The sequence below is a fragment of the Phacochoerus africanus genome, chromosome 13, assembly GCF_016906955.1.
Source record: "Phacochoerus africanus isolate WHEZ1 chromosome 13, ROS_Pafr_v1, whole genome shotgun sequence".
NCBI classification, from domain to species: domain Eukaryota; kingdom Metazoa; phylum Chordata; class Mammalia; order Artiodactyla; family Suidae; genus Phacochoerus; species Phacochoerus africanus.
Window position 1 is genome coordinate 1,065,538 of NC_062556.1, and position 27,416 is coordinate 1,092,953.

The following is a 27,416-nucleotide window of genomic DNA, read 5'->3' on the forward strand; positions in this document are numbered from 1 at the left end:
ACACAAGGCTCAGAGCAACAACAACAAAGAAACCCACATATTCGAAAAGAAAAACTGCCCTTCCAACCTTGGGGATGACTGCAGCAGCCGTCACTGCTGTTGCCTAACATTTTCCAGCCACTCCGCAGGTATAAATAGTGCCAAGGCCAGAGGAGAGTAGGTGTAAATGGCTGCAGGAGGCGAACACCGCTGCTCCACGCCTTCTATTAATAATTTAACCTCAGCCGCTTAGAGGCGGCACATCCCCAGTGGAAGACTCAGATTTCCACCCGAGATGGGGAAAGGCAACCTGCGTTTTATTTGCGTTTTCTCCCTGGATGGAACATTCATCCATTGAACAGGCATTAAGGTGCCTTGTCCGGGCTCTGAGCTCCTAGGAGGCGGTTGTGAAATAAACGCGATCCCCCACCCTGAGCTCCGGCGCGGCCCTGAAAGCACACTCGGTGGATGGGGGCCCCCCCGACGCGGGACCTACTCCTGAGACAGAGGCCAAGGTCCTGGGCGGTCCCTCAGCTGCCTGTGCTTCTGCTCTTATGTTAGGAGAGTGGGTTGAATGTGACTTCTTCCAGATGGAATTCCACAGATTTTTTTTTTTTTTTTTCCCTCACATCCACAGCATACAGAGGTTCCCAGGCCAGGAATCGAACCTGTACCACAGCAGTGACAACACTGGATCCTTAACCTGCTGAGCCCCCAGGGAACTCCTATTGCACAGATCTAAGTGATCAAAAGCCAGGAACGTCAAGAAGGAAATCACACTGAGATGTTATCTTCATTACCCCGAAAATCGGGCTGGGAGAGCCCCCGTTTGTTGTGGTGGCCCCAGCTTCTCAATCTACTAAGAGAACAGAGAGAGGGGAGTGGCACCCGGGTCCCTGACTGCACCCGGGGGGACCACGCACTCACAGTTCGCGGTCCAGCCCAGAAGCATAATTCACGTAACAGCGAAACTCGTTTCCCAAGGTTCGCGTGTGTTCTGGAATGAATTTGCACATCTTCACCCCAAGGAGCTTCGCTGCCTCTTCCTCCATGACGGCACCTGAGAGAACAAGCAGAGGCGCCTGGAGCCGCAGTACCGGCCGCCGGGGCGGCTGCCCAGCCAGGTGCGTGGAGCGGGGGCCGTGGGCCACCTGGCGGCGGGAGGTCAGGGCTGCACCTTCCTTTCTACTTCCTCCAGCGTGTCTGCACGTGTCCTTTTTTTCTCCTTGTCTCTCTTATCGGATAAGTCACTTTCCTACCTACGTGGACATTTAAAAATAGCTATTTCGCAAAGTAAGAAAGGGAAAGCAAAAATAATTACTGAAAGCCACCGTTCTCCGACTTGGAGTCAGAAACTCCGCTCTCAGCAGCAGCGAATATGTTCAGACCCGCCTCTGGCTGAGGATGCCGTCTCGCCCTCAGCCCCGACTACGGCTGGGACACAGCCCGGCACCTCTCCCCTGACACCTGCTGTTCTGGGAAAGGCGGTGGCTCTGAGGGGCTGGGCCTGGACACCAGGCTGCCCGGAAGTAGGGGGATGCGCAGGTTGCCTTCTCTAAGGCCCGTTTATCCAGCCTGAGAAGAGCCATCCACCTCCCCATGTCTGAAGTCCTGCCCTGCGACCTTCAGCCCGACCTCTGAGCCCACAGCTTCGAGATCTCTCGTGACCTAGAGAGTCGGCGCTGCGCGCCTCCGAGGCGTACCGACACCCGGGGGCCCTCGGCCCGCATCGGACCCGCTTCCTGGGTGTCGGGCACTTCATTCTCAGCAGCCCTGACAGGCAGGCACCCGGGCCGGGGGCGGGCACGGGGCGGGCGGGCGGCGTTGGGTTGGGGTTAGGGTTAGCCCTACCTGTGCACAGCAGGATCTTGCCCCGGGTCAGGTACTGGATGGTTTGGGCCGTTTTGCGGAGACACTCCTGGGACAGGTAGGGGGGGTCCGCGATGACGAGGTCGAAGCTGTGGGCCGCGACCCCCGGCGGGAAGTCCAGCGGCCTGCGGTAATCGTAGAAGACGAACTCCTCCCCGAGGCCGGCGAACCTGCGGTCGTGCTCGAAGAGGCAGGCCGAGCAGCGGGCTCTGTGCAGCCGCCGCAGCGTCAGGTAAACGCTGGGGGCGCTCACGCAGGCGATTCTGGAAGAGAAGGCGGGGAAGCAATTCAGCCAAGACCCTCGTGAGTCGCGGCCCATGACCCTCGTGAGCTGCCACGCAACGGCGTCACCAAAGAGAACAGCCGTTGTGCTGCGGGTACCTTCGAGTAACTGGTAGAGCCTCACTTCCTTTTGCTTTTCTAGGGCCGCACCCGCGGCATCTGGAGGGTCCCAGGCTAGGGGTCCAATCGGAGCTACAGCCGCCAGCCTACACCGGAGCAACGCCAGATTCAAGCCACATCTGCCACCTACACCACAGCTCCCGGCAACGCCGAATCCTTAACCCACTGAGCGGGGCCAGGGATCCGACCGAAGTCCTTGTGGATACGAAGCAGGTTTGTTACTGCCGAGCCACGACGGGAACTCCTCTGCCTCACGTTTAAGGAATCGGGTGTTGAAAAACCTGCAATTCATACTTTTAAGATATGAAAGGATAAGTGTGCTTTTTATAGCAAAAGTGTAAAACATTAGGGCAAGAGTTATGCAGCTCATGGCCTGAATTTACCAGTTATTTTCACATTGGTTTTTTAATACTTATTTCAGATACTTGTAGCCTCTAACTAAAAATTTTGAACTTATTTTGAAATATTCATAATCTTGAAGGAAAGAAAACCCCCAACTAACTGCCTAAATGTTTTTTAAAAAGATATTTAAAATTGGATCTCAGTGAAAACTACTTCGAAATTTCTGCTTCTTTTTTATATAAGGAAACTTAAAAAAAAGTTTTTACTGGCGTTCCTGTTGTGCCTCAGCAGTAACAAACCTGACTAGTACCCATGAGGACGCAGGTTCCATCCCTGGCCCCGCTCAGTGGGTTAAGGATCCGGCATTGCCGGGAGCTGTGGTGTATGTAGGTAGCAGATATGGCTTGAATCTGGCGTTGCTGTGGTGGAGGCCCATCCGTGTGGCTGCAAATGGCATTATTTCATTCTTGGTTGTGGCTGAGCAGTACTCCACTGTGTGCACCTGCATCGTCTTCATCCCGTTCTCTGCTGCTGGACACTTCGGTGGCTTCTGTGTCTTGGCTATTTTGAATAGTGCTGCTATGAACCCAGGGGTGCATGTATCTTTTCAAGTTAGAGTTTTCTCCAGATAGATGCCCAGGAGTGGGACTGCTGGTCATACGGTAGTTGAATATTTAGGTTTTTAAGGAACTTCCATCTTGTTTTCCTCAACGATTGTACCAATTTACATTCCCACCAACTGTGTAGGAAAGGTTCCCTATCTCCACACCCTCTCCAGCATTTATTGTTTGTGGACTTTTTATCGTTTCTCTTTTTTTTTTTTTTGGCTGCACCCATGGCATATGGAAGTTCCTGGCCCAGGGAACCAATCTGAGCTGCAGCATATGCCACAGCTGCAGCAATGCCAGATCCTTAACCCACTATCAGGGCCAGGGGCCAAACTCAGGCATCAGCAGTGACTCAAGCCACTGCACTGACAATGCTGGATCCTTAACTGATGCACCACAGCGGGAACTCCCTGCAAACTTCTTGAAGATGGCCATTTTCACTGGTGTGAGGTGGTACCTCATTGTAGTTTTGATGTGCATTTCTCTAATAATTAGTGATGTTGAGCATCTTTCCATGTGCTGTTTGGCCCTCTGTTTTTGGAGAAATGTCTATTTTAGATCCCATTTTTAAATTTTTTTGATAAAGAGTTGCATGAGATGTTTGTGTATTTTGGAGATTAATTCCTTGTTGGTCGCTTTATTTGCAAATATTTTCTATGGGTTGTTTTTGTTTTTTGCTTGTTTGTTGTTATGGTTTCCTTTGCTGTGCAAAAGCTTTTAGGTTTAATTGGTTATGACAGCTTTTCTTTTCATTACTCTAGGAGGTCAATCAAAAAAGATCCTGCTGCTCTTTGTTTCAGAGTTCTGTTTCCTCTCAAGAGTTTTACAGTATCCAGCCTTACATTTAGGTCTTTAGTCCATCTTGAGTTGATTTTTGTGTGTGGTGTTAGAGAGTGTGCTGGTTTCATTCTTTGACAGATGGTTGTCCAGTTTTCCCAGCACCACTTACTGAAGAGACTGTCTTTTCTCCATTATATATTCTTGCCTCCTTTGTCACAGATCGATTGACCGTAGGCGCATGGGTTTATTTCTGGGCTTTCTATCCTGTTCCATTGATCCATGTGTCTGTTTTCATGCCAGTACCATACTGTTTTAATGACCGTAGCTTGGTGGTATAGTTTGAAGTCAGGGAGCCTGATTCTACCAGCTCCACTTTTCTTTCTCAAGACTGGTTTGGCTGTTTGGAGTCTTTTGTATTTCCATACAAATTTTTAAGAGATTTTGTTCTAGGTCTGTGAAAAATGCTATTGGCAATTTGATAGGGATTGCTTTGAATCTGTAGAGCACCTTGGGTAGCAGTCATTTTTGAGAATACTGATTGTTCCAGTCCGAGACCATGGTATATTTTTCCATCTATTTATGCCATCTTTGATTTCTTTCATCAGCATCTTACAGTTTTCAGAGCACAGGTCTTTTGCCTCCCTAGGTAGATTTATTCTTAGGTATTTTCTTTTTTGATGCAATGGTAAATGGGATTGTTGCCTTAATTTCTCATTCTGATCTTTCATTGTTAGTGTATAGGAATGCAAGAGATTTCTGTGTATTAATTTTGTATCTGCCACGTGACCAAATACTTCGATGAACTCTAGCAGTTTTCTGATAGCATCTTTAGGATTTTCTATGTACAGTATGACATCATCTGCAAACAGTACAAGTTTTACTTTCCTATTTGGATTCCTTTTATTTATTTTTCTTCTCTGACTGCTGTGGTTAGGACTTCAAAACTATGTTGAGTAGGAGTTCCCTTCATGGCTCAGTGGTTAACAAACCTGACCAGGAACCATGAGGTTATGGGTTCGATTCCTGGCCTCGCTTAGTGGGTTAAGGATCCCATGTTGCTGTGGCTGTGGTGTAGGCCAGCACCTGTAGCTCTGATTCAGCCCCTAGCCTGGGAACCTCCATATGCCATGGGTGCGGTCCTTTAAAAAAATAAATAAATAAAAAAGTTGAGTAGCAGTGGCAACACAAGTCCTTGCTTGTTCCTGATCTTAGTGGACATGATTTCAGTTCACCATTGAGAATGATGCTAGCTGTGGGCTTGTCATATATGGCTTCAACTACGTTGAGGTATGTTCCCCCTGTGCCCACTTCCTGGAGAGTTTTTATCAGAAATGGGTGTTGAATTTTGTCAAAAGCTTTTTCTGCATCTATTGAGAGGATCATATGGTTTTTGTTTTTTAGTTTGTTGATATGGTGTATCACACTGGATTGCAGATACTGAAGAATCCTCGCATCCCCGGGATAAATCCCACTTGATCATGGTGTATGATCCTTTTAATATACTGTTGGATTCAGTTTGCTAGAATTTCGTTGAGGATTTTTGTACATATTCATCAAAGATCTTGGCCTATAATTTTCTATTTTGTGTGGTATCTTTGCTTTTGGAATCAGGGTGATGAGGCCTCACAGAGTGAGCTTGGGAGTGTTCCTTCCTCTGCAGTTTTTTGGAACAGTTTTTTAAGAAGGATAGGTGTGAACTCTTCTCTAAATGTTTGATAGAATTTGCCTGTGAAGCCAACTGGTCCTAGACTTTTGGAAGTTTTTAAATCACAGTTTGAATTTCAGTACTTGCGACTAGTCTGTTTATATTTTCTATTCCTAGTTCAGTCTTGGAAGGTTGTACCTTTGCAGGAATTTATCCATCTCTTCTAAGTAAGTTATCCTTTTCCTTGGCAGACAGACAGTTGCTTGTACTTGTCTCTTTCATAAGATGCTTTGTATTTCCAAGGTGTCAGCTGTAGCATCTCCTTTTTCATTTCTAATTTTACTTATTTAAGCTCTTTTTTTCTTGATGAGTCTGGCTAAAGGTTTATCAATTTTGTCTTTTTAAAGAAGCAGTTTTCACTTTCATTGATCTTTTCTATTTTCTTTGTCTCTGTTTCATTTAATCCTGCTATGATCTTTATGATTTCTTTCCTGCTGTAGGTTTTGGGCTTTGGTGTTTTCTTTTCTTTTCTTTCTTTAGTAGCTTTACATATAAGGTTAGGTTGTTTGAGATTTTTCTTATTTCCAAGGAGACTGTATTGGAATAAACCTCCCTCTTAGAACTGTTTTTGCTACATCCCATAGGTTTTGGATCATCATGTTTTCATTGTCATTTCTATCTAGGTATTTATTTTAAATTTCCTCTCTGATTTTTCCAGGGATCCACTGGTTGTTTAGTAGCATGTCATGCAGTCTCTACACGTTCATGGTGGTTTTTTGTGATTTTTTTCTTGCTCATTTCTTATTTTTCAAGTTGATGTCTAGCTTTATCGCATTAGTCAGAAAAGATGCCTGATAGGATTTCAGTTGTCCTAAATTTACTGACACCTGACCTGTGACCCCAGGGGTGATGGATCCTGGAGAATGTCCAACTTGAGAAGAAGGTGTTTGCTGCTGCTTCCAGGTGGCATGTTCCTCAGTATCAGCCGAGGCCATCTGGTCTCGTGTGTTATTTCGAGCCTGTGTCTCCGTACTGAGTGCCTGTCTGGACGATGTGGCCGCTGATGGAGGTGAGCTCTTTAATAGGTGGGAACTGTTACCGTATCGCTGTCAGTCTCTCCCCTTGCATGGTCGTTAGCACCTGGCTTATCTACGGAGGTGCTCCTAGGTTGGGTGCACACATATTTATATTTGTTACGTCTTCTTGGTAGATCCCTTGATCACTGTGGTGTCCTTCTTTGTCTCTTCTTACTGTATTTTAAAGTTGTATAAGGAAATGAAAACATCTGTTTCATTCCAAGCAGTACCCAGTTTATGAATGGGTAAGTTAACTTTTAAAGCCAGCTGTTGAGAACACTACAAGTCACTTAAATGTTGGGTTACTGAGTTGACAGCAGTACCTGGATGACAGTGGAATCTTGTGTGCTCACTGGTCTCACAGTCGGTCAGGGTTCCAGGAGTGAGGACTGTGCTTCCAAGGGTGGGAGGTTTCTGCTTTCGGCTGCACCTCTGCCCTCTGAGATGCAAGAGCCAGAGGCCACAGCTGGCTGCACGGGGAGGCAGAGCCGGGGCCTCAGACAGACTATCCTTTTTTCTGACTCCCCTCTGTCACTGAGACTTTTAGCATGTGTATATTCTACCATTCAAAAAAGGACTTACATTGAAAACTGCACTGAACTTTAAAACCGGGCTGCATTTCGTCAGAGAGACGTGTTGTGTCTGGTGAGGAGCACTCGCCCGGCGACAACGGATCCTCCGCCCGAAAGCACGTCCGGCCTGGAAGGAGGCCTGGAGGCCTCACATCCGCTTCTGGGCAGGCCGAGCCCCGGCCCAGTGGCTGGCTGCCGGAGCTCTGGGCAGGCCGAGCGCCCCTGTGCGGAAGGACAACAGGCGGCGTTCCCTTCGCTGCACATCACCGCAAGCACGAGCTCCCGGCAGGAGGAAAGTGGTCTCTGGGCAGGAAGCGGGGACCGTGGAGGCTGTGACACGGGGAAGTGGTGCGGTGGCGGAGGCCAGCTGGCGCACCTTAGGCGAGGGACGTGAGCTGTTGGGCTGCAGCACCCGTCGCTGGAACGGAGGGTGTAACAGTAGCCACCGCAAGAGGCGTGAGGATTGGCGACACGACCCTCGTAAAACACTTCGCCCGGGACAGGGCACACGGAGTGATGCCACGCTTATACTCAGCTTTACACAGTACGGAGCGCCTAGAAACACGGAGGCAGCCTTGGATGAAAAAGAAGTCACTTCCAAAGCCCTCATACGGATGGAAAAAAGAAAATACGTGTAAAAACCCTGTCATTAAGGAAACCCTAACAAACTATATAGAATTTAAACAGAAAAAAGAAAACCTTAGGACGTGCAGTTGAAGGTGGCAGACGGCACCCACTCAGCTTTGCTCCTCCAGGGAAGCCTGCTCGGTAAAATCAGAAAGTAAACCTGCAGCAGCAAGGTGTGAGGGGAGACAAAAGAAGTGACACCTGACAGGCAGACCCAGGAAAGCCAGCCCTCCCCTGGCAGCCGGAGAGCTGAAAAGGCGCCTGGCTGACACCACGGCCCCAGGGCTCAGCAAGCCGCCGAACCAGGGCACTCAATCCAGCGGAGGAAGGCGGGTGAAAAGCAGGAGAACTGCTTTTACGAGTCTGTTTAAGAGGAAATTCGACCCCAGGATTCTGTCCCCTACCCCAAGCCTCCTCCACTGTGGCAGAACTCGGGGATGGCCTCCAGACTGGGAGTGGGGGGTGCTCGGAGCTGGGGGCCGAGCACAGCTAGTGGGGACGGGACGCATGGAAGGGGCAAGGAGTCAGTGCAACCCACGGGAGGTCGGGACCCTCGACCCCCAGGCCGCCTGGGATGAGGTCGAGGGGAGGGGGCTCCTCGATGCCAGGAGAGGACTCTGCTGCGGCTCCGACCCGCCCACGGGGCAAGGGCTGGACACGCCGACTGCCGCGTTCCCAGGAAAACGGCCGATCCGGACCAGCAGGCCGCGGACGCCCAAGCAGAGAAGGCCTGCCCGGGGGTTCTGCGCGGGCACCGCAGCCTGAAATGTGCTCGAGAGCAAAGGGTCACCAGCCACGGACGGGCAGGATCGAATCCCAGAGGCCGGAGCACACGCCAGAGGCAGGCAGGCGTGAGAGGCTGTGGAGGGAGAAGACAACTTTTTAAAAAGCCGCCAAGAGCCTCAGAAGGAGGAAGAAGACGCAGTTGAGGAATTTCCAGAGTTCCCGCTGGGGGCAGTGGGTTGAGAATCTGACGGCAGCGGGCAGGGGTCCCTGGGGAGGCACGGGTTTGAGCCCCAGCCCGGGAACTGCCACAGGCTGGGGGTGTGGCCATTAAAAGAAAAAAGCTGAGGAATTTCCCCAGAAGGTAAACAACAAAGACGGCAGATGGAAAAAAGAGAAAACGTCGCTCAAGTCCAACAGCAAATGCAAGGTGGTCACAAGGAGGAAGAGAAGAAACAGTGGGGAGGAAATCGAAGCGCGAACGAACAAGCGTTTCCCCCACCGGGCCCTGAGCTACGAAGGCCGGCCAGCAGGGAACGCGCCGCACCGGGCACACGGGCACCGGGGAGGAGGAGCGACCCCTCACCTGCAGGCAGGGATGGCGAGAAACAGGCCCCCACAAGAATCGGGCTGGCATGGGCTTTCTCATCAGCACTTTGGAAACGAGGCAGCACGAAGCAGCGGCCCTCACAACCTGGCGTTCGATACCCAGCAAGATGATACATCAAGAGAAAGGCAGAAGAAAATATTTTCAGACACCAAAAGGTTTTAAAAATGTCCCACCGGGGAGTTCCCACTCTGGTGCAGGGGATTAGGGATCTGGCTTGTCTGTGGGGGCACCTGTGTGATCCCCAGCCCAGCGGGGGGTGGGGTGGGGGGTGAAAGGATCCAGTGTTGTCGCAGCTGGGGCTTGGATTCAGTCCCCGGCCTGGGAACTGCACCCCCACCCTTGAATCGGAGGAAGGAGGTCCAAGCAGGGTGAAGCTGTGGCCTAAGAACTGGACACAGGAGGCCTGGGGTCAAAGGGAGAGAAAGGACGCCACAGCGGGACCCTGAGGTACCCCGGGACCAGGACTGCGGCAACATGAGAGGCTGGCCAGTCCAGACGGGCCGAGCTGCAAAGCCTGGGAGGGACTGGGTCCAAGGAGGTTGCTGACGGGAGACTGATGCCACTGGGGAGAATGTGACGGTTCCTTACTGATTTGGACATAGAAATAAATAAAAAATAAGAATTATTTCCTTTAGGAGTTCCCATCATGGCTCAGTGGTTAAGGAATCTGACTAGGAACCATGAGGTTGCAGGTTCGATCCCTGGCCTTGCTCAGTGGGTCAAAGATCCGGCGTTGCCATGAGCTGTGGTGTAGGTCACAGACGCGGCTCGGATCCCATGTTGCTGTGGCTCTGGCGTAGGCCAGTGGCTACAGCTCCGATTAAACCCCTAGCCTGGGAACCTCCATATGCCTCGGGTGTGGCCCTAGAAAAGACACACAAAAAAATAATTTCCTTTAGAGAAGACAAAGAATTGTACTGAAAAGGAAAAGACTCCACCTTAAAGAACCCAGTTCTAACCAAAATGAGGCTGTGACTACTGGGAGGGGAGACAGCAGGCAAGCATGTGGCAGTGGCACGGAGTATGAGAGGGAGCTAAGTCCTCGTTCTCTTACGGTGAGAAGTCGAGAAATACGTGTCTGCAACACACCGCAGATGCCGGAGGGGGTGTGGAGAAAAGGGAACTACTGTTGGTGGGAATGTCACTTAGTACCCCACCACTATGGAGGAGAGCACGGAGGTACCTTAGAAATCTATGCAGAGAACCACCACACGACCCCGCACTCCCACTCCTGGGCACATACCCGGACAGAACTTTCCTTGAAAAAGACACGTGCACCCGCATGTTCACTGCAGCTCTATTCACAACAGCCAAGACATGGGAACAACCCAAAAGTCCACGAACGGACGACTGGATTGGGAAGATGTGGTACATATACACAATGGAATACGACTCAGCCATAAAAAAGAATGACATAATGCCATTTGCAGCAACATGGACAGAACTAGAGACTCTCCTACTGAGTGAAATCAGTCAGAAAGAGAAGGACAAACACCATATGATATCACTTACTTATATGTGGAATCTGAAATATGGCACAAATGAACCTATCTACAAAACAGAAACAGACACACAGAGAAAAGACCTGTGGTTGCGGGGGTGGGGAGTGGGAGGACAGGACGTTCCGGGTTAATTTAGAAGGACAGGCAATAGGGTCCTACTGTAGAGCACAGGGAACTGAACCCAATGACCCGGGTAGAACATGATGAAAGATAACAGCAAGACAAAAATTGACGGAACAATGTAAATCAACTATAATAAGTTTAAAAAATATTAAAAAATCACGATGCTAAAGAACAAGTGCCAAAATAAACATGCAATTTAGAAAGTACCAAAAGAATAAATTGAAAGGGAGCTGAAAAGGGGAAGGACAAGGGGAAAATTAATAGTGGGTATATTTTTTTAAGTCTTAGGACCATTTTGAAACAGGAGGGAAGGGGCAGGGCAAAGGGTTACAAGAATAACAGTGACAAAAACTGGTCAGACCCAACCAAGCCCAAGATGGCAGAGGACTAGCCGACTCTGAGCCTCATTATCCACGTGCTGTATACATTAGCTAAGGGACACAACCACGGGGGCCAGGACAGCTTCCGGGTGGATCACGAATGGCCAGAAGTGGGCAGTGGCCCAATTCCTGAAATAGCTGGAATATTCCTCCCACTCATTAGCCTCTGAAATTACCGAGCCCATCAACACTCACCCTCCCCTATTTCAGGACTGCTCTCTTCCGAGACCCTCCACATTCTGCCTGTGGAACGTGTAGCTGCCGGTAAACCTTTTGCTGTGCTGTGGCCCACACGTGAATTCTCTCCAATGCGAAGCCACGGACCCTCACTCGGCAGCCTGGACAGGACCAGCCCCCAGCACCCCCATTTCCTGCAACAGTCTGACTTATGTGTGTGCAAAGCTTTGATGAAAACCAAATGAGCAAAAAAGAAAACCTCTATTAAAACTTCAGAAAGGACATTTGAGATTCTTTTCTTTGAAAGCAAACTCAAGGGTATAAAACTAACAGGTTAGAAAGTGTCTAAGAAACAGATCAGACATCTTGCTCACAGTCTGCAGGTAAAAGTTCAGAATTCTCACCAGCCCCTCTTACCGAAGAAGGACGTTCAAAACACGACTTCAGAGTAAAACGTACAGTTGAAACTGAGCTCACCTGCCACCGTCCCCTGCCGCTGCCACGGCTTCCTCTGCCAGGCGCAGGGCTGTCTCCTGATTATACCAGAACTGGCTCAGCTGCTGTGACAGAGAAATGAGCAAAATGACTTTAGAACCTGTTCTTTGCGTCTGTATCTACTGGAGTTTCCCGCTGTGGTACAGTGGGTTTTTTAGGGTCTCTGTGGCAGCAGAGACACGGGTTTGAGTCCCAGCCCAGTGCAGTGGGCTAAGGTGCTGCTGGAACTATGGCCTAGGTTGCAAGTCTGGCTCCGATTTGACCCTGGCCCAGGAACTCCATATGCCACCCCCCCAAAAAAAAACTATACCAATATGCATATATTCAATTTTTTTTCTTTTTAAAACTAATTTTTCTTTAAAATTATCTTAGGAGCTCCCCTGGTGGCTCAGGGGTAACAAACCTAACTAGTATCCACGAAGATGTTTGATCCCTGGCCTTGCTTAGTGGGTTAAGGATCTGGCGTTACAGTGAGCTGTGGTGTCGTCACAGACGTGGCTCAGAGGCAGCGTGGCTGTGGCTGTGGTGTAGGCCGGCAACTTTGGCTCTGACTTGCCTCCCAGCCTGGGAACCTCCATATGCCACAGGTGTGGCCGTAAAAGAGAAATTCTTTCTAATTAAGAGCAGGCCCCCGATTAATGAACAGACCGGGCCCTGCGCCCCAGTGGCTGCTGACAGCACAAAGGGAGACACGGCTTCCTCTGAAGGAAGAACACACGCCCACCTTCGTGTAGACTGTGCCGCTGGAAACGCAGGACCCGAGTCCGAGGACACGTCAAGGGGCAGCTCCCTCTGAGCAGCATTACCACCAGCGGAGCGAGGAGCGTGTCCCCGGGCACCACAGGGACGTTTTCGGCGCCGTCCGGGCTCCGCGCCCTTCGCGCAGCCTCCTGTCCTCGCTCAGGAGCGTTTCCTGAAGGGCCTGCACTCCCTCGGGGGTAGGCTCTCTGCTCTTCGTCTGGCTCCACCCACACTGAGGGACGACGTCTTTAGATTCCCGGGGCTCTTTAATTACCTGCTCACACTTGCAAGCGAAAGATGCGCATCACGGAGCAAGCAGACCCTTGCTCAGGCAGGGCTCTCCTGGGGAGGGAAGGGCTGGGCCCGCAGGTGCACGTGGACAGTGCATGCCAACAGCTCACACATCCAGGTTTAAAAATGGCCCTAGGCGTTCCCGTCATGGCTCAGCAGGTTAAGGCCTCGATGTTGTCTCTGAGGATGAGGGTTCGATTCCTGGCCTCGCTCAGTGGGTTAAGGGTCAGGTGCGGCTGTGGTGTAGGCCGGCGGCTGCAGCTCCAATTCCACCCCCGTCCTGGTCTGGGACCCTCCACAGGCTGCAGGTGCGGCCACACAGAGACAAGTTTAAAAATGTCTGCAGATGCAACCTGCTCACTTGGACACGTGTGGACGTGAGCGTGTGTCTTGTCTGTCGCTGGCGTCGGGCGGGGGCAGCGCTGCCACCCCCTGCCTGGGAAAGCCCTGGGAAAGCCGGAGGCAGCCCCAGGGGCAGCAGGGGCTCTGCCTCCCTTGACCTGGGAGGCTACTGAGCTGCCCTGCCCCCTCCCTCCAGCACTCTCAGGCCACAGCGGTGGGTCTGGCTCCCCAGATCCCCCTAAAAACGAAAACCTGGCTCTTGACAGGGTGTTGCGTGCGCACAGCTCTGAGACTCCCAAGCGCCCCTGCGCCTTGGAGGAAAAGCAGGAGTGCGGGCCCCTCGTCTCCCCAGCCGAACCCCGACCCCAGGAGCAGGTTTCCGCTCTTGGCTTTTGCTTTGCCCTCTCGGTATTATGCTTCTCGTGCTCTCGCGAGCAGTTCACTCTGTGCTGTATGTATGGCGGCAGACGAGGATCTTTCCGCTCAGCCGTACCCCTCCATCCGTCAGCCCCCACATTTAGATCCTAGGTTTGGCGGGTCACAGTCCGTCGTCCGTGTGCACTGCTGGCCCCGTAGCAGACTCTGAGCAACCTCCTTCTGGCCTGGTGCCTCCTGTTTTTCCTCGAGTCCATAAACAAGTGACTGTTTCAGCTGCCTGCTTTCTTCGAACCTCTCTCTCATCCTCCCAACATCTTGCGGCTTCTGGGAAGTGGTGCCTGGGAGGTAAATGAAACTTACCGCGTCTACCATGTTCTTATTTTATCCTCAACATGTGATTTGCAAACTCACCTGGTTACGGAATTCTAGGCTACACAAAAATTTCACTCTCACGTTCTGAAGGCGTTGCTTCGCTTGTCTCTAATTTCTAATGAAGCTACTGCAAAGAACAGTGGGATCTGGACTCGGCAGCTCTGTGGGAAGGTCTAAGATCTGTCACCTCTATCCAGAGTTTTCAGTCATAATAAAGCATGTTCCTTAGGGCAGATCTTCGGTTCTGGGAAATTTTCTAATTTTTTTCTTTGAAGAGTTCCTCTCCTCTTTTCTATTTTTCCGGAACTTCAATTAGTTGAATATGGAGCCTCCTGAATTTATCCTCTAGTTTTGTAATATTTTTATCTCCTATGATTTGGGGATTTTTTTTTTTCTCTTTCCTATAACTTGTATCATTTTTTTTTAACTTCCTGGGAGATTTCCTTAATTTTATAAACCAAACCAAAACAAAGTATCAAAAATATACAGATAGTTAACTAAGGCAGTGGAATTAATTCTTATTAATAATAAAAATGTTATTAATTTTGACTTGAGGTTTTTTTCATGTTTTTATATCTCCTCCAACAACTGTAGATTATATTTTGGAATCAGAAAAAAGTACATAGTATTTAAGACATTAAGCAGAAGGGAAAGAGAAAAAGACAACCTCAAGAAGAATAATGGGGAGTTCCCCTTGTGGCTCAGTGGAAACAAATCTGACTAGTATCCATGAGGATGCAGGTTCCATCCCTGGCCTCGCTCAGTGGGTTAAGGATCCGCCCTTGCCTTGAGCTGTGGTGTAGGTTGCAGACGCGGCTTGGATCTGGCGTTGCCGTGGCTGTGGTGTCGGCCAGTGGCTACAGCTCTGATTTGAGCCGAGGAACCTCCATGTGCCTCGGGTGTGGCCCTAAAAAGAAAGAAAGAAAGAAGCAGAATAATAATGTACTTCAGGTTTCTGGTGGTTACTCTCCAGAGCCTCGAGCTAAACACAAAACACACAGAGGGAAAGAGAAGGAGTCTGAGTAGGTGTAGTATTGAAATACAAGGAAATATTCTTATCCCAGTTTCAAACAGATGGTAAACAGGAAAACTGCACATAATTTAAGAGATCCCAACCTGACACAAAACGTAAGACTGCTTCAACGCACAAGCGCGTGTGCACACACGCATGTAGCACACACACGCCTCCTTCCCGTCAAAGTGATGAAGGGTCCTACCTATTATCGGGGACGTCAGAGACAGAAAGGTCAAGGCTCACCTATTTCTCAAATTGCAGCCTTCGAAAGACTGACATTTGTACATTCCAACTCTAGTTTTCCTCAACTCACTTTTTTCTCTTTTAACACCTACTTTTCTTGGGACCGCTAAAATGCCTACTGTGCACCAGAAACCTCGCACGTTTTTACAAAGTCCTTTTCATCAATGTTTTACTCGTGTTTTGGCCCACTCAGGCCACGACCGCAGGGCTAGGTCCTTCCTACCCACGAGGACTGCTGGGCCCACGGAACCCGCAGGAAGCACAGCACGTGTGGGACACGATGACATGCTGTTTCTGTGTCCGCACAGTCCCTCCTCTCATCACCCAGCAGCCTGAGCGTCAGCATTAGGAAAACCTGCGTCTACCTGGTCTTCGAATGTTCGTGGACTGCCTTCTGCCTTGGCTCCAAGCTTATGGGAGCCTAAGTGACAGGTGAGGGAGCTGGGGCGGTGCGGCGGCTCCCGGCAGTCCTTCCCCACGGGAGTGGGGGGCCGACTTACCCAGTTCTCCTCTATGGCGCCAAGGCCGTACTTGTCGTGGCCACCGGAGTCAGCGCGCTGCTTCTGCTCAGCATAAAATTCCTGCAGGGCTGCTAGGGCGTGGGAAGAAAGCTGGGGGGTGCCCTCGTCTTCGGAATCGCTCATGGTCTGTCACCTACAGGTAAACCAGTGCAAGTGCTAAGTTTGTTTTTTCCTTCCTATCAAGTAATTTAAAGAATTCTATCTCACGTGAAGGATCCAAACGGGAAGTGGCTTGCATGAGGGAAACACACATTTAAAACTTTTGACATCAAACATCTACAGAGATCTCCGACTGAACTACTCTTCAGCAAATGCAGGCTTTCTCTCTAAATGCACCCGGACTTTACAAGGAGATTTTCACCTTCTTAGGATTCCCTGCACAACGGCGTCTTTGCCACAAGTCTCCAAAGACATTTCACTTTCTTGGGTGCCCCAATGGCCACATGCACATCAGTCACAGCAGATTCGCGGGTCTTTGTAGGCGTCAATGTCACTGTTTGGGCGACCTAAGGCCTCTGGGTATTACTGACGGGAAGCGGAGGACTGACAAATGAGGGATATAGGAAAAGACACAAACAACACAAGGGATGACTAGGAGAAGAGGGAAGAAGAAGAGCAAAATGGAGGAGAGAAGGTAGGTGTTTTGTAGTAAGTGACAGCCAGGCAAGACTTCTGGGGGGCCACCTGGAGTTAGCCAAATGGTAAGGGTAAGTTTAATCAGGTCTCATTGGTTTATTTTTGCTTTTGTTGGATGCAAAAAAACACTGCTGCATTTTGTAACAAAGCATGTTCTGCCTTTGTTTTCCTCTAGGAGTTTTATGGTTTCCAGTCTTATACTTAGATCTTCAATCCATTTTGAGCTTATTTTTGAATCTGGTGTTAGAGAATGTTCTAATTTCATTCTTTTACATACATAGTTGTCTACTTTTCCCAGCACCACTTACTGAAGAGACTATTTTTTCTCCATTGTTTATTCTTGCCTCCTTTTTCATAGATTAACTGACTATAAATGTGTGGGTTTATTTCTGGGCTTTCTATCCTGTTCCATTGATCTATGTGTCTGCTTTTATGCCAGCACCATCCTGGGTTTGTTCCCGCAGTTTTTAAAGTCCTATTGACATATAGTTGATACGTGCCAGCACCATACTGTTTTGATGAATGCAGCTTTGTAGTATAGTCTGAGGTCTGGAAGCATGATTCCTCCAGTTCCCTTACTCTTTCTCAAGGCTGTTTTAGCTACTTGGGGTCTTTTGCACTTCCATACAAATTTAAAAATTTTTTTCTAGTTCTGTAAAAAATGCCATTGGTAATTTGACAGGGGTTGCTTTAAATCTGTAGACTGCTTTGAATAGCATGGTCATTTTGATAACATGGATTCTTCCAATCCAAGAACACAGTATATCTTTCCACCTGTTTGTGTGGTCTTCAGTTTCTTTCATCAGCATCTTAACAACTTTCAGAGCACAGTCTTTTGTCTCCTAAGGTAGATTTATTCCTAGGTATTGTATTCTTTTTGATGCAGTGGTAAGGGGACTGTGTTCTTAATTTCTCTGATACTTCACTGTTAATATACACAAATGCAAGACATTTCTGTGTATTAATTTTGTATGCTGCAACTTTACTGAATTCACTGATGAGTTCTAGTAGTTTTCTGGTGGTGGCTTTCGGATTTTCTTTTTGTGTGTGTGTGTGTCTGCCCCCATGGCATGTGGAAGCTCCTGGGACAGGGATCGAATCCAAGCTGCCACTGTGACCTATGCCACAAAGGCAGCAATGCCAGATCCTTAATCCACTGTGCTGAGCTGGGGATCAAATCCACGCCTCAGCAATGACCCAAGCTACTGCAGAGACAAGGCCAGGTCCTTCAACTGCTGTGCCACAGCAGGAACTCCATGATTTTCTATGTGTGGTTACATGTCATCTGCACACAGTCAAAGTCTGACTTCTTCGTTTCTAATCTGGTCCCTTTTATTTCTTTTTCTTCTCTGATTGCTGCTACGAGAACTTCTAAAACTCTGTGGAACTGAAGTGGTGAGAGCAGGCATCCTTGTGAGTATAAAGGAAATACACCTTAACAATGTAAGGACCACAGATGATGAACCCAGAGCTAACATAATTGACAGTGAAAAGCTCAAAGCGCCTCTAACATCAGGTACAACACAAGGATGCCCACTCTCACCTCTTTAAAAGCAACAACAACATAACCTGTGTAGGTAAATATATATATGCTAGTACACATTTCTGTGCCGGGCATTGTTCACATGTCTGTTTATATGAATTATAGGATTTTCAAAATGGTTACATTATCGGTATGCATATGTCAATGCAGAATGGCTAAGCTGAAGGAGGGGTCGAGCAACAACTGGACTCTAGGGACATGTCCACCCACTGGACATTCAACAGTATACAGCTGTATTTCCTACAGTGGGATACTACACAGCAATTCGAGCATCTTATTTTTATCTTTCCTCTTTGGTGGACAGCTACCTGTGACTCTTTGCCATTTACGTGTGTGCCTTAAGGTCTAATACACACACATTCATCACGTTCTGCATCATATACAGATCTTAAAACTTTTCTACAACTTCCCTTTGTCTCCTGCAAGCCTTTGTTACTGACATCATCCAACATCTTAACTTCTACTAAGTCCACACACTGTCAAATTAAAAGCCGTCTATTTACCTACCCAGGAGCCGCTTAGGTGCACTTCGTTTTGTTGTACAGATTAGTATTTCCATTCGTTGTCATTGTGCTGCTGCTTGAATGACAACGTTTCTTGTAGTGAGATTAGAATGGTTATGCATCCTTTCAGTTTTTTTATGTCTTACATCGCCTTACATTTGGAAAGATTTGGGGGGGACCCCTGACTTCTAGGGGGACAGTTTCTTTTCTTCATATCCCCGGAGTCCTCCAACGTCTATTAGCTGCATGACTTCCAACATAAAATCTGCCGTCACACTTGGTTTTGTAATTTATTTTTTTTGGTTCCTTTTTATCTTTCTTCCCTGGCAATTTTTAAATTTTTTCTCATTATTTTTGAGAAATTTGATTTTGAGCATTTGGTTATGATGTGCCTTGTTTTAGTTTTCATGTTTCTTATGCCTTTATTGAGTTTCTTGGTTCTGTGGGTTTATAGTTTTCTTCAACTTTGGCAAGTTTTTGGCCATAATTTCTCAAATAGTTTTTTGCTGTTCTTTTTCTGGTATCCCAACTACACATATGTTAGATTTCCAGGGCTAGGATTGACATGTACACGTTACTATATATGGAGTAGATGGGTAGCAAGAACCTGCAGTATAGTGTAACCTGCAATCTTCCCCAAGCTCTTTCAAGTTCATTTGAAAAAAACAAAAGCTTTTTAAAATTTGTATTTCATTTGTGATAGTTTGTATTTCTGGTGTTTAAGTTGGGTGGTTTTTTTCCCCCCCCCCAATGGCTGCATCTGAGGCATATGGACGTTTCTGGGCCAGGAATTGAATACAAGCAGCAGCTGAGACCTATGCCACAGCTGTGACAGTGCCATATCCTTTAACCCACCATGCTGGGCCAGCAATCAAAACTGGCCCTCAGCAGCAATCCAAGCTGCTGCAGTCAAATTCCTTTTTTTTTTTTGTCTTTTTTTCTAGGGCCTCATCTGTGGCATATGGAGGTTCCCAGGCTAGGGGTCGAATCAGAGCTGTAGCCACCGGCCTACGCCTGAGCCACAGCAATGCCAGATCTGAACCATGTCTGTGACCCACACCACAGCTCAAGGCAACGCCGGATCCTTAACCCACTGAGCAAGGCCTTAGTCCCTAGTCATATTTGTTTCCGCCGTGCCACGATAGGAACTCCCTACAGTCGAATTCTTAACACACTGAGTCACAGCGGGAACCCCTCAGTTTGCTAGTATTTTATTCTTCAGTGTCTAATCTCATGTTAATCTTATCCAGTGCAATTTTCATTTCAGCTGTTACAGTTTTATCTTGAGAAGTGTGATTTGGGTGTCCTTTCTGTCTTTCATATTTCTACTTAATATGTTCAGCCACTCCTGTAGCTTTCTAAACCTAAAGGATGCAGTTACAGCATCCACTGTCCTTGTTTACCCGTTATAACTATTCTGAGTCAGTTTCAACTAACTGATTATCTCATTATGGGTTATCTTTTATTTTATGGGGTTTTGTTTTGTTTTTTGGGGGGGGGGGGGTTTGGCCTTTTAGGGCTGCACCTGCAGCATATGCAAGTTTCAGGCTAGTGAGGCCAGGGATTGAACCCACATCCTCATGGATACTAGTTGGATTCATTTCCACTGTGCCACAATGGGAAATCCTATCCTTGGTAATTTTTTTAATTGAATGCCAGGTATTGTGAATTTTAACTTGTTGGATAGTGGATATTTTGTACTCCTGTAAGTGTAATTATAAATGTAAATTAGTATTTATAAAAATTCTTTAAAAAAATTATTGGAGGAGTTCTTATTATGGCTCAGTGGTAACAAACCTGACTAGTATCCACAAGGATGCAGGTGTGACCCCTGGCCCCACTCAGTGGGTTAAGAATCCAGCATTGCTGTGAGCTGTGGTGTAGGTCGCAGATGGGCCTTGCATCTGCTGTGGGGTAGGTAGGCTGGCGGTTGCAGCTCCAATGTGACCCCTAGCCTGGGAGCTTCCATATGTTGTGGGTGTGGCCCTAAAAAAAAAAATATTGGATATAGTTGACATACAAAGTTGTGCTAATTTCAGGAATACGGCAAAGAAAACCAGTTATTTATATACACACACATATTCATATCCATTCCTTTTCTGGTTCTTTTCCCATGTAGTTTATTACCCAGTATTGAATGAATTTCCCTACGTTATACAGTAGGTCCCTGCGACCCGTTCATTCCATAAATAGTCGTGTGTCTATATCAAGCCTAACCCCCTAATTTACCCCTCCCTCACCTTGCATTTCCCCTTTGGTAAACCTAAGTTTGGTTTTGAAATCTTTGAATTGTTTTGTAAGTTCTATTGTGTCATTTCTATTAGATTCCACATATCAGTACTCTCATACGATATCTGTCTTTCTGTCTGACTTCACTTAGTATAATACTTTCTAGGACCATTCATGTTGCTGTAAATGGAAATTTTTTTTTTCTTTCTCTTTTTTAGGGCCACACCCACAGCATAGGACATTCACAGGCTAGGGGTTGAATGGGAGCTGTAGCTGCCAGCCTACGCCACAGCAACTCGGGATCTGAGCCACATCTGCAACCTGCCCCATAGCTCGAGGCAATGCTGGATCCTTAACCCAGGGAGAAGGCCTGGGATGGAGCCCGAGTCCTCATAGATGCTAGTCGGATTCGTTACTGCTGACCCGCAGGAGGAACGCCTCTTCTTCTTTAATTTCCATTTTTTATGGCTAAGACTCCTTTTTAATTACATAAATCTTTAGCCATTCCTCGGTTGATGGACTTCAGGCTGTGCCCATGTCTTGGCTATTGTGCATAGTGCTGCAATAAACACTGGGAGGTATGTATCTTTTCAAAATTGTGGTTTTCTCTGGATATGTGTCCAGGAGTGGGATTGCTGGGTCATATAGTTCCGTGTTTAGCTTTTAAAGGAACCTCCATACAGTTCTCCATAGTGGCTGCACCAGCTCACATTCCCACCAACAGTGCAGGAGCGTCCCCTTTTCTCCACACCCTCTCCAGCATTTATCACTAGTAGACTTGTTCATGACGGCCATTTGGACAGGTGTGAGGTGATACCCTGTAGTTTTGATTTGCATTTCTCTAATAATTACGGGTGTTGAGCATCTTTTGGCCATCTGTCTGTCCTCTTTGGAGAAATGTGAGTTTAGAGTCTCTGACCACTTTTTAATTGGGCTGCTTTTTTTAAATATATAAAGCTGTTGGAGTTCCCGTCGTGGCTCAGTGGTTAATGAATCTGACTAGGAACCATGAGGTTGCGGGTTCGGTCCCTGCCCTTGCTCAGTGGGTTTACGATCCGGCGTTGCCCTGAGCTGTGGTGTAGGTCGCAGACGCGGCTCAGATCCCGCGTTGCTGTGGCTGTGGCGTAGGCCGGCGGCTACAGCTCCAATTTGACCCATAGCCTGGGAACCTCCATATGCCACAGGAGCGGCCCAAGAAACAGCAAAAATAAATAAATATATATATACATAAAGCTGTATAAGATGTTTGTATATTTCAGAGAGTAATCCCTTGTCAGTCGCTTCATTGGCACAGATTTTTCCCATTTTGTTGGTTGTTTTGTTAATGGTTTCCTTTGCTGTTCAAAAGCTTTTAAGTTTAATTAGGTCCCATTTATTTTTGCTTTTATTTTCATTGCTCTAGGAGGTGGATCAAAAAAGCTTTCTGCGATTTATGCCAAGTACTGAGAAATATACCTATTCTTTAAATTAGTGCTGGACACAGTAAAGTTACTTGGAGACAATCATCCCTCCCGGTCTCGCTCTCGGGATTGTTCGCGGAGAGCTGAACAGCATTCGTCTGGCACTAATTACTACTCGCCGTGTGGCAAGTTAGTTCCAAGTACTCTAGCCACTGCCCCGTGAAGCAGGATGCTTTTCAGTACAGCTGGGGGGAACCATTCCCAGTCTCGAGGAAGTTCTGTTTCCCTCCAGTCCTTTCAGGGACTTGTTTCTCTAGCCTCGGGCAGTTTCTCAAGGAGACCCCCTGCACGTCTCTCGAGTTCTTTCTCTGCTTCTCTGCCTTGCCCTCTAGCCCTCTGGCCCCAGTGACTTCCCCAGACTCTGTGCAGCATTTCCTCAGACCAGGGATCGAACCCACACCACAGCAGTGACAACACCAGATCCTTAACCTGCTAGGCCACCAGGGAGTTCCCCAAATGACTCGTACATGAGGCACATGTTTGATGATTTTTTTTAACACTGTTGAAAAGTATTTCTGCTATTATTTAGGCATTCAGAAAAACAGTATGACAGAGGATTGAGTATGGCTTCCAGAGACACAATCCCTAGGTTTAAATCATAGCCTGGCCACTAACTAACTGCATCATCATCATTATTATTATTATTATTGGAGCTACAGCTGCTAGCCTGCACCACAGCCCCAGCAACGTGGAATCTGAGCTGCATTTGTGACCTACACCACAGCTCACCACAATACCAGACCCCTGACCCACTGAGCAAGGCCAGGGATCGAACGTGCATCCTCATGGACATAGTTGGATTCATTTCTGCTGCCCCACGACGGGAACTCCTAACTGCATAGTTTTGAGCAAGTATTTAACTTTTCTATGCCTCAATTTCCTCATCTATAAAGTGAAGATGATAGCAACACCTATTTAATAGGGATATTGTGAGTTAGATGAGTTACTATCTATAAAATGCCTAAGAGTCCTTGTCACACAGCAGGAACACACATATTACCTATCAGTGCTGTTTGAAGCTGCAGTATGTCATTAATGATATTCATGGCAGCCACTAAAGACAGTTGAGTACCTTCGTGTGACTGCTTTACAAAAGGGGAACTGCCAGAAGGGGGAATGAGTGAAACTGGACCACAGGAAATCAGTAATTAAAGGGAATAATATCGAGTGTAACCAGGAGACTCAATGAGCATGGGGAGCAGGATGGGCTGACTGACTCCCGCATAGATCACACTCACGGACTCAAGGTACACTTTCCTTTCTCACTTTAACAACTCACTTTAAAGATGAGTGTAAGGAGTTCCCGTCGTGGCTCAGGGGAAACCAATCTGACTGGCACCCAGGAGGACGAAGGTTCAATCCCTGGCCTTGCTCCGTGGGTAACGGATCCAGCATGGCCGTGAGCTGTGGTGTAGGTCACAGATGTGGCTTGGATCCTGTGTTGCTGTGGCTGTGATGTAGGCCGGCGGCTACAGCTCCGACTCAACCCCTAACCTGAGAACCTCCATGTGCCATGGAAAAAAAAATGAGTATAAGTTTACTAGTCAGCATGTTTTCAGATTTGATGAAATACAGTTATCACTGTATCAACCCTAGACTGCAATACAGATGCAGCAGATCCACCAATTACAGCTTCCAAAGAAAGTGGTCAGAAAGGTGAGACAGTTCTAAAGGCTGCAACGTGGGAACCGTGAGCACGGACGTGTACAGGTTACTAGATGGTTCCGGGAAGACTGCCTCTGGACCTAGGTCATTTTACCGGCACCGCCTGTCTAACGGGACTCTCCTGGATCACTAGAGTCTATCCAGAGCCAAGGGAAAGAGATTAGATGTGGTTAATTTCAGTCAATTTGGGCATTTAACGGGGCAGTGGCTCCTCATTCCTGTGACAGGAAGCTGTGCACGAGCTCCTGCGTGGAGCTCAGGGATTAACTTTACAGCTGACTGAGGAGAGGCCAGTGTTCCTGAAACAAGAGCAGAACGCTAGTCACAGTTCTCATGGGAAGGAGAGGCGCCGTGCGCCTTGAAAGGCCGCATGAAGCTTGGTCCATGCGGGGACAAAGCAACGAAGAGACAACGGAGCCAAGGCCTTCACTGCTGAGACGGGGCAGCAAGAGAAAACACACGTTCTGTGATGTGTGGTTGGGGTGTGTGACAGGACTTTCATGTGCCCGCGAGGACTGACTGGCAGCGAACACGTGAGCAGCTCTGGCCATTAGTTGGCCCTGTAGTTTGTGGATGCCAAGTGGGCAAAAATCCAAGAACACAGTTTTAGCAGCTCCAGGAGCAGCTTGTCTGCAACCGCTGGGAGCAGGGTGGGCAACAGGGACCCTGTCCTTCAGGTAACGGGGCCTGTGACCTGGTGGCTGACAGCTACTTCTGCGCACGGAGACACCGTCAGGCAGGGGGACGTCACTATAAGGCTCCCATTGTCGCAAGCACTTCCCTCCAACAGAGACACCTCAGACAGGATTTAAGGCGTTAGCCCCCTCCTCCCCACTTTCCTTTTTCTCTTTTCTCCCTTTTGGGGCCAGAAACATGAGGACCAGACCATCCTAAATAGCAATGGAATACACGGAGGAAATTAAGAAAGTCGCTGTGCATGTCTAGGAAGAACTTAGGCTTCTTCAGGCTAATCTTTAGCACAAAAACAGCCTGCAGTGATAGTAATAATAGAACAACAAAACACCAATTCCTGGAGAAGGGGTAGAATTAGTTTACAACCACCACCACCACCACAAATGTGCAAGGCCACAGACACATCCCTGAAACAGAACAAATGGCAGACTCACTAGACAAAGACTTTAAAATAACTTCCTAACGATGCTAAAAGAACCAAAGGATGTAGGGAGAGTTAAGACAATGACGAGCGAACAAAATGGAATAAAGAGGGGATACACCTTCGGGGGGCCAGCACGCTCATGGTGGGAGTCCCCCGAGAAGAGAGAACAGGACGCAGTATCAGTGCGAGTGCATGCTGGCTGAGCCAAGACAGTCACCGCACAGCAAGCTGATGGGCCGAGTTCTAAGGCTTCACTTTGGCCTGGTGCATCAGCATTGAGAACTGGGCACTGCTAAAAGCTAAATGAACCTTAGTTTTAACCTACTACCCCTTTTCTACTTAGGCCAAGCCTTTATCATATCCTTAGCATGATGTAAATATTTTCTAAGCGGCTTGTTGAAAGTGCTGTGACGTTTTAAGTCCAAAGAGCTGGGAAGTGCTGTATTCATATTTTAAACGATGCTGCGCCTCATGTGGCTCCCACTCTAGATCAGCGGTTCTCGGGGGAGGGTGGTGCTGGCATCGAACGGGTAGAGGCCAGGGATGCTGGTAAATCGTACAGTTTGGAGTACCACCCTGCACAACGGAGAGCTACCCGGCCCCAAATGTCACTGATGCTAGGATGCCAGGGGTGAGACCCTGCTTTAGAGAGAAGGGCAGGCGAATAACCGTGGACAGGCTCGAGGACACCGTTTAGTGCCTTGAGAGCACCTGAGGAGCACGTGGGGGCAGGTGAGAGCAGCACAGCTGCCGGCGCTTCACCTCTGCCCCGAGGGCGGGCGAAGGATGCAGACTGGGGCCTGCGCAGCGAACTGCACGAGCGGGGGCGACGCCTTAAGGGGAAGCATCCGGAGGGATTCACGGGCCCCTGCGAGGCTGTGCTGCTTCGCACGGCTTAAAACTACTTAGCTGGTGTGACCCGCGACACAAAAGGCAACGTGCAGGTCCACTCGCGTCTCGAACACACAAAGTTCTATTTCCACAGGTCAAGTTTCAGGCACGACCCTCCCTCCCCGTGCACAAAACCCGGCGCTGCCCCCGAAGCCATCCAGGCCCCGGCGCGGCGAGGCGGCGGGGAGCCCCCCGGGCGGCCCAGCGGGTACCCGCGCCGGCGCCCGGTCCCGGACGGCGCGCTGCTCCCGCCTCTAAAACCACTGACCTGGTTCCTTCAGAAGCTCTGACGTGAGGGGAAACCACGCCCTGTGAAGCGAAGCCCCGCGCACGAGCCCGCGACGAGACGCCCCGCGCGCCGCGCCGGGACCCGGGGAGGCAGAGGCGGCGCCTCGGCGCCTCACAGCCCGCGTCCGCGCGTGCGCCGCAGTCCCGCGGGGCCGGGCCCGAGCGCCGCCTGCGCCCGCGCCTGCGCACTCCGTCTCGCCGAGCCGGAACCGCGGGCGGGGCCGCGACCGCGCATGCGCACGCCCTCCGGCGGGGTTGGGGAGGCAGCGGGGAGCCGCGCCGCAGACCGGGCCGCCTGGTGACTCCGCAGGTGCTTCTGATGGTGGCAATAAAAGATAGTTAAGGTTTTAATTAGAGTCCCTGTAAGTTAAACACATACAAAGGAAATCTGCTAATTTGTTCTCTCAGTCCACCGAGAAATTCAGATATTAAACTGAATATTTATAATAGCGATAAATTAGGGAAAGCCTTTTAAACCCTGCAATTTCCTCCTCGGTGTGACTAAGACCAGCCACCTGCACCTGTCATGTTGGAATTTGCTGTGGAGAATGCAAGAGCCGCCCAAGCAGAGGATTCGCACAGCTGTCTCCATGCTGAAATAAGACAGCTACTAATTCGGCAAATCTAATTATGAAGCAATAACATTCTCTATGTAAACAACTGAAAACGTAGGAGAGTTTGGTCAGCCCCCGGGTATATAGTCTTTCAGAGCCTTCAGTGAGGATTGCGTTCATCCCTAGAGCACCCAGCAGACCCAGGCACACCGGCACCTAGAGAAAGTCAAGTCCCCTTCCACCTTGGCGGTTACAAATCCTGAGGCTCCATTTACTTACCATTCCCCGAGGCTATCAATCTGTATTCCTTTCCTACCTTCCTTTCCTTTATTTTCTTTACCAATTCCATAATCTTACTAAGCTAGGGTCTGCTGAATAGCTTCAAATCCTTTCTGGTATAAGGTGAGGATAGAAAAAAAAAACAAAACAACACAAAAAACCGTGTTTTCAACTTTGGGAATACTATAGTTTCTATTTTAAATACTGTTTTCAGGCTTATAGCAATCCTCGCTTTAATTGCTTTGAACTCATGACACATTCACTAAGCCAGGCATTTCAAGAACAGGTGTAACTTAACAAAGGAGCAGGAAAGAAAACACACAAGAGAAATCAATAACACCACCCAAGAAACAACTAACCAAGCTCACGGCAGTGTGGCTTTAGAGGTAATGTTCCAACCCAGCAAACTGCCTTGGTTTACTTAATAGAAAGGATTAA

At 48.5% G+C, this 27,416-nt stretch overlaps 1 protein-coding gene and 1 long non-coding RNA gene across 4 annotated transcripts; one reads left to right on the forward strand and one right to left on the reverse strand.

Moving 5' to 3' along the window:
* Nucleotides 1–753: 753 nt before the first annotated feature.
* EEF1AKMT1 (EEF1A lysine methyltransferase 1) lies at nucleotides 754–26,257 on the reverse strand. 2 transcript variants are annotated; one of them, XM_047756536.1, is made up of 5 exons: nucleotides 26,126–26,257; nucleotides 15,793–15,946; nucleotides 11,893–11,975; nucleotides 1,831–2,111; nucleotides 754–1,039 (listed from the first exon to the last, which is right to left on the reverse strand). In XM_047756536.1, exons 2-5 carry the CDS (start codon nucleotides 15,934–15,936, stop codon nucleotides 903–905), a joined length of 645 nt encoding a protein of 214 aa, XP_047612492.1. In that variant the 5' UTR covers nucleotides 15,937–15,946; nucleotides 26,126–26,257; the 3' UTR covers nucleotides 754–902. The 2 variants fall into 2 exon arrangements, 1 of the variants encoding a protein (XP_047612492.1); XR_007131524.1 differs by lacking the exons at nucleotides 754–1,039; nucleotides 15,793–15,946 and adding an exon at nucleotides 7,284–9,317 and having other exon boundaries at nucleotides 2,048–2,111; nucleotides 26,126–26,189.
* Nucleotides 973–11,699, forward strand: LOC125113656 (uncharacterized). 2 transcript variants are annotated; one of them, XR_007131526.1, is made up of 3 exons: nucleotides 973–1,103; nucleotides 6,530–6,694; nucleotides 11,449–11,699. It is a non-coding gene; the product is annotated as an uncharacterized LOC125113656 (long non-coding RNA). The 2 variants fall into 2 exon arrangements; XR_007131525.1 differs by lacking the exon at nucleotides 973–1,103 and having other exon boundaries at nucleotides 6,324–6,694.
* Nucleotides 26,258–27,416: the final 1,159 nt, after the last annotated feature.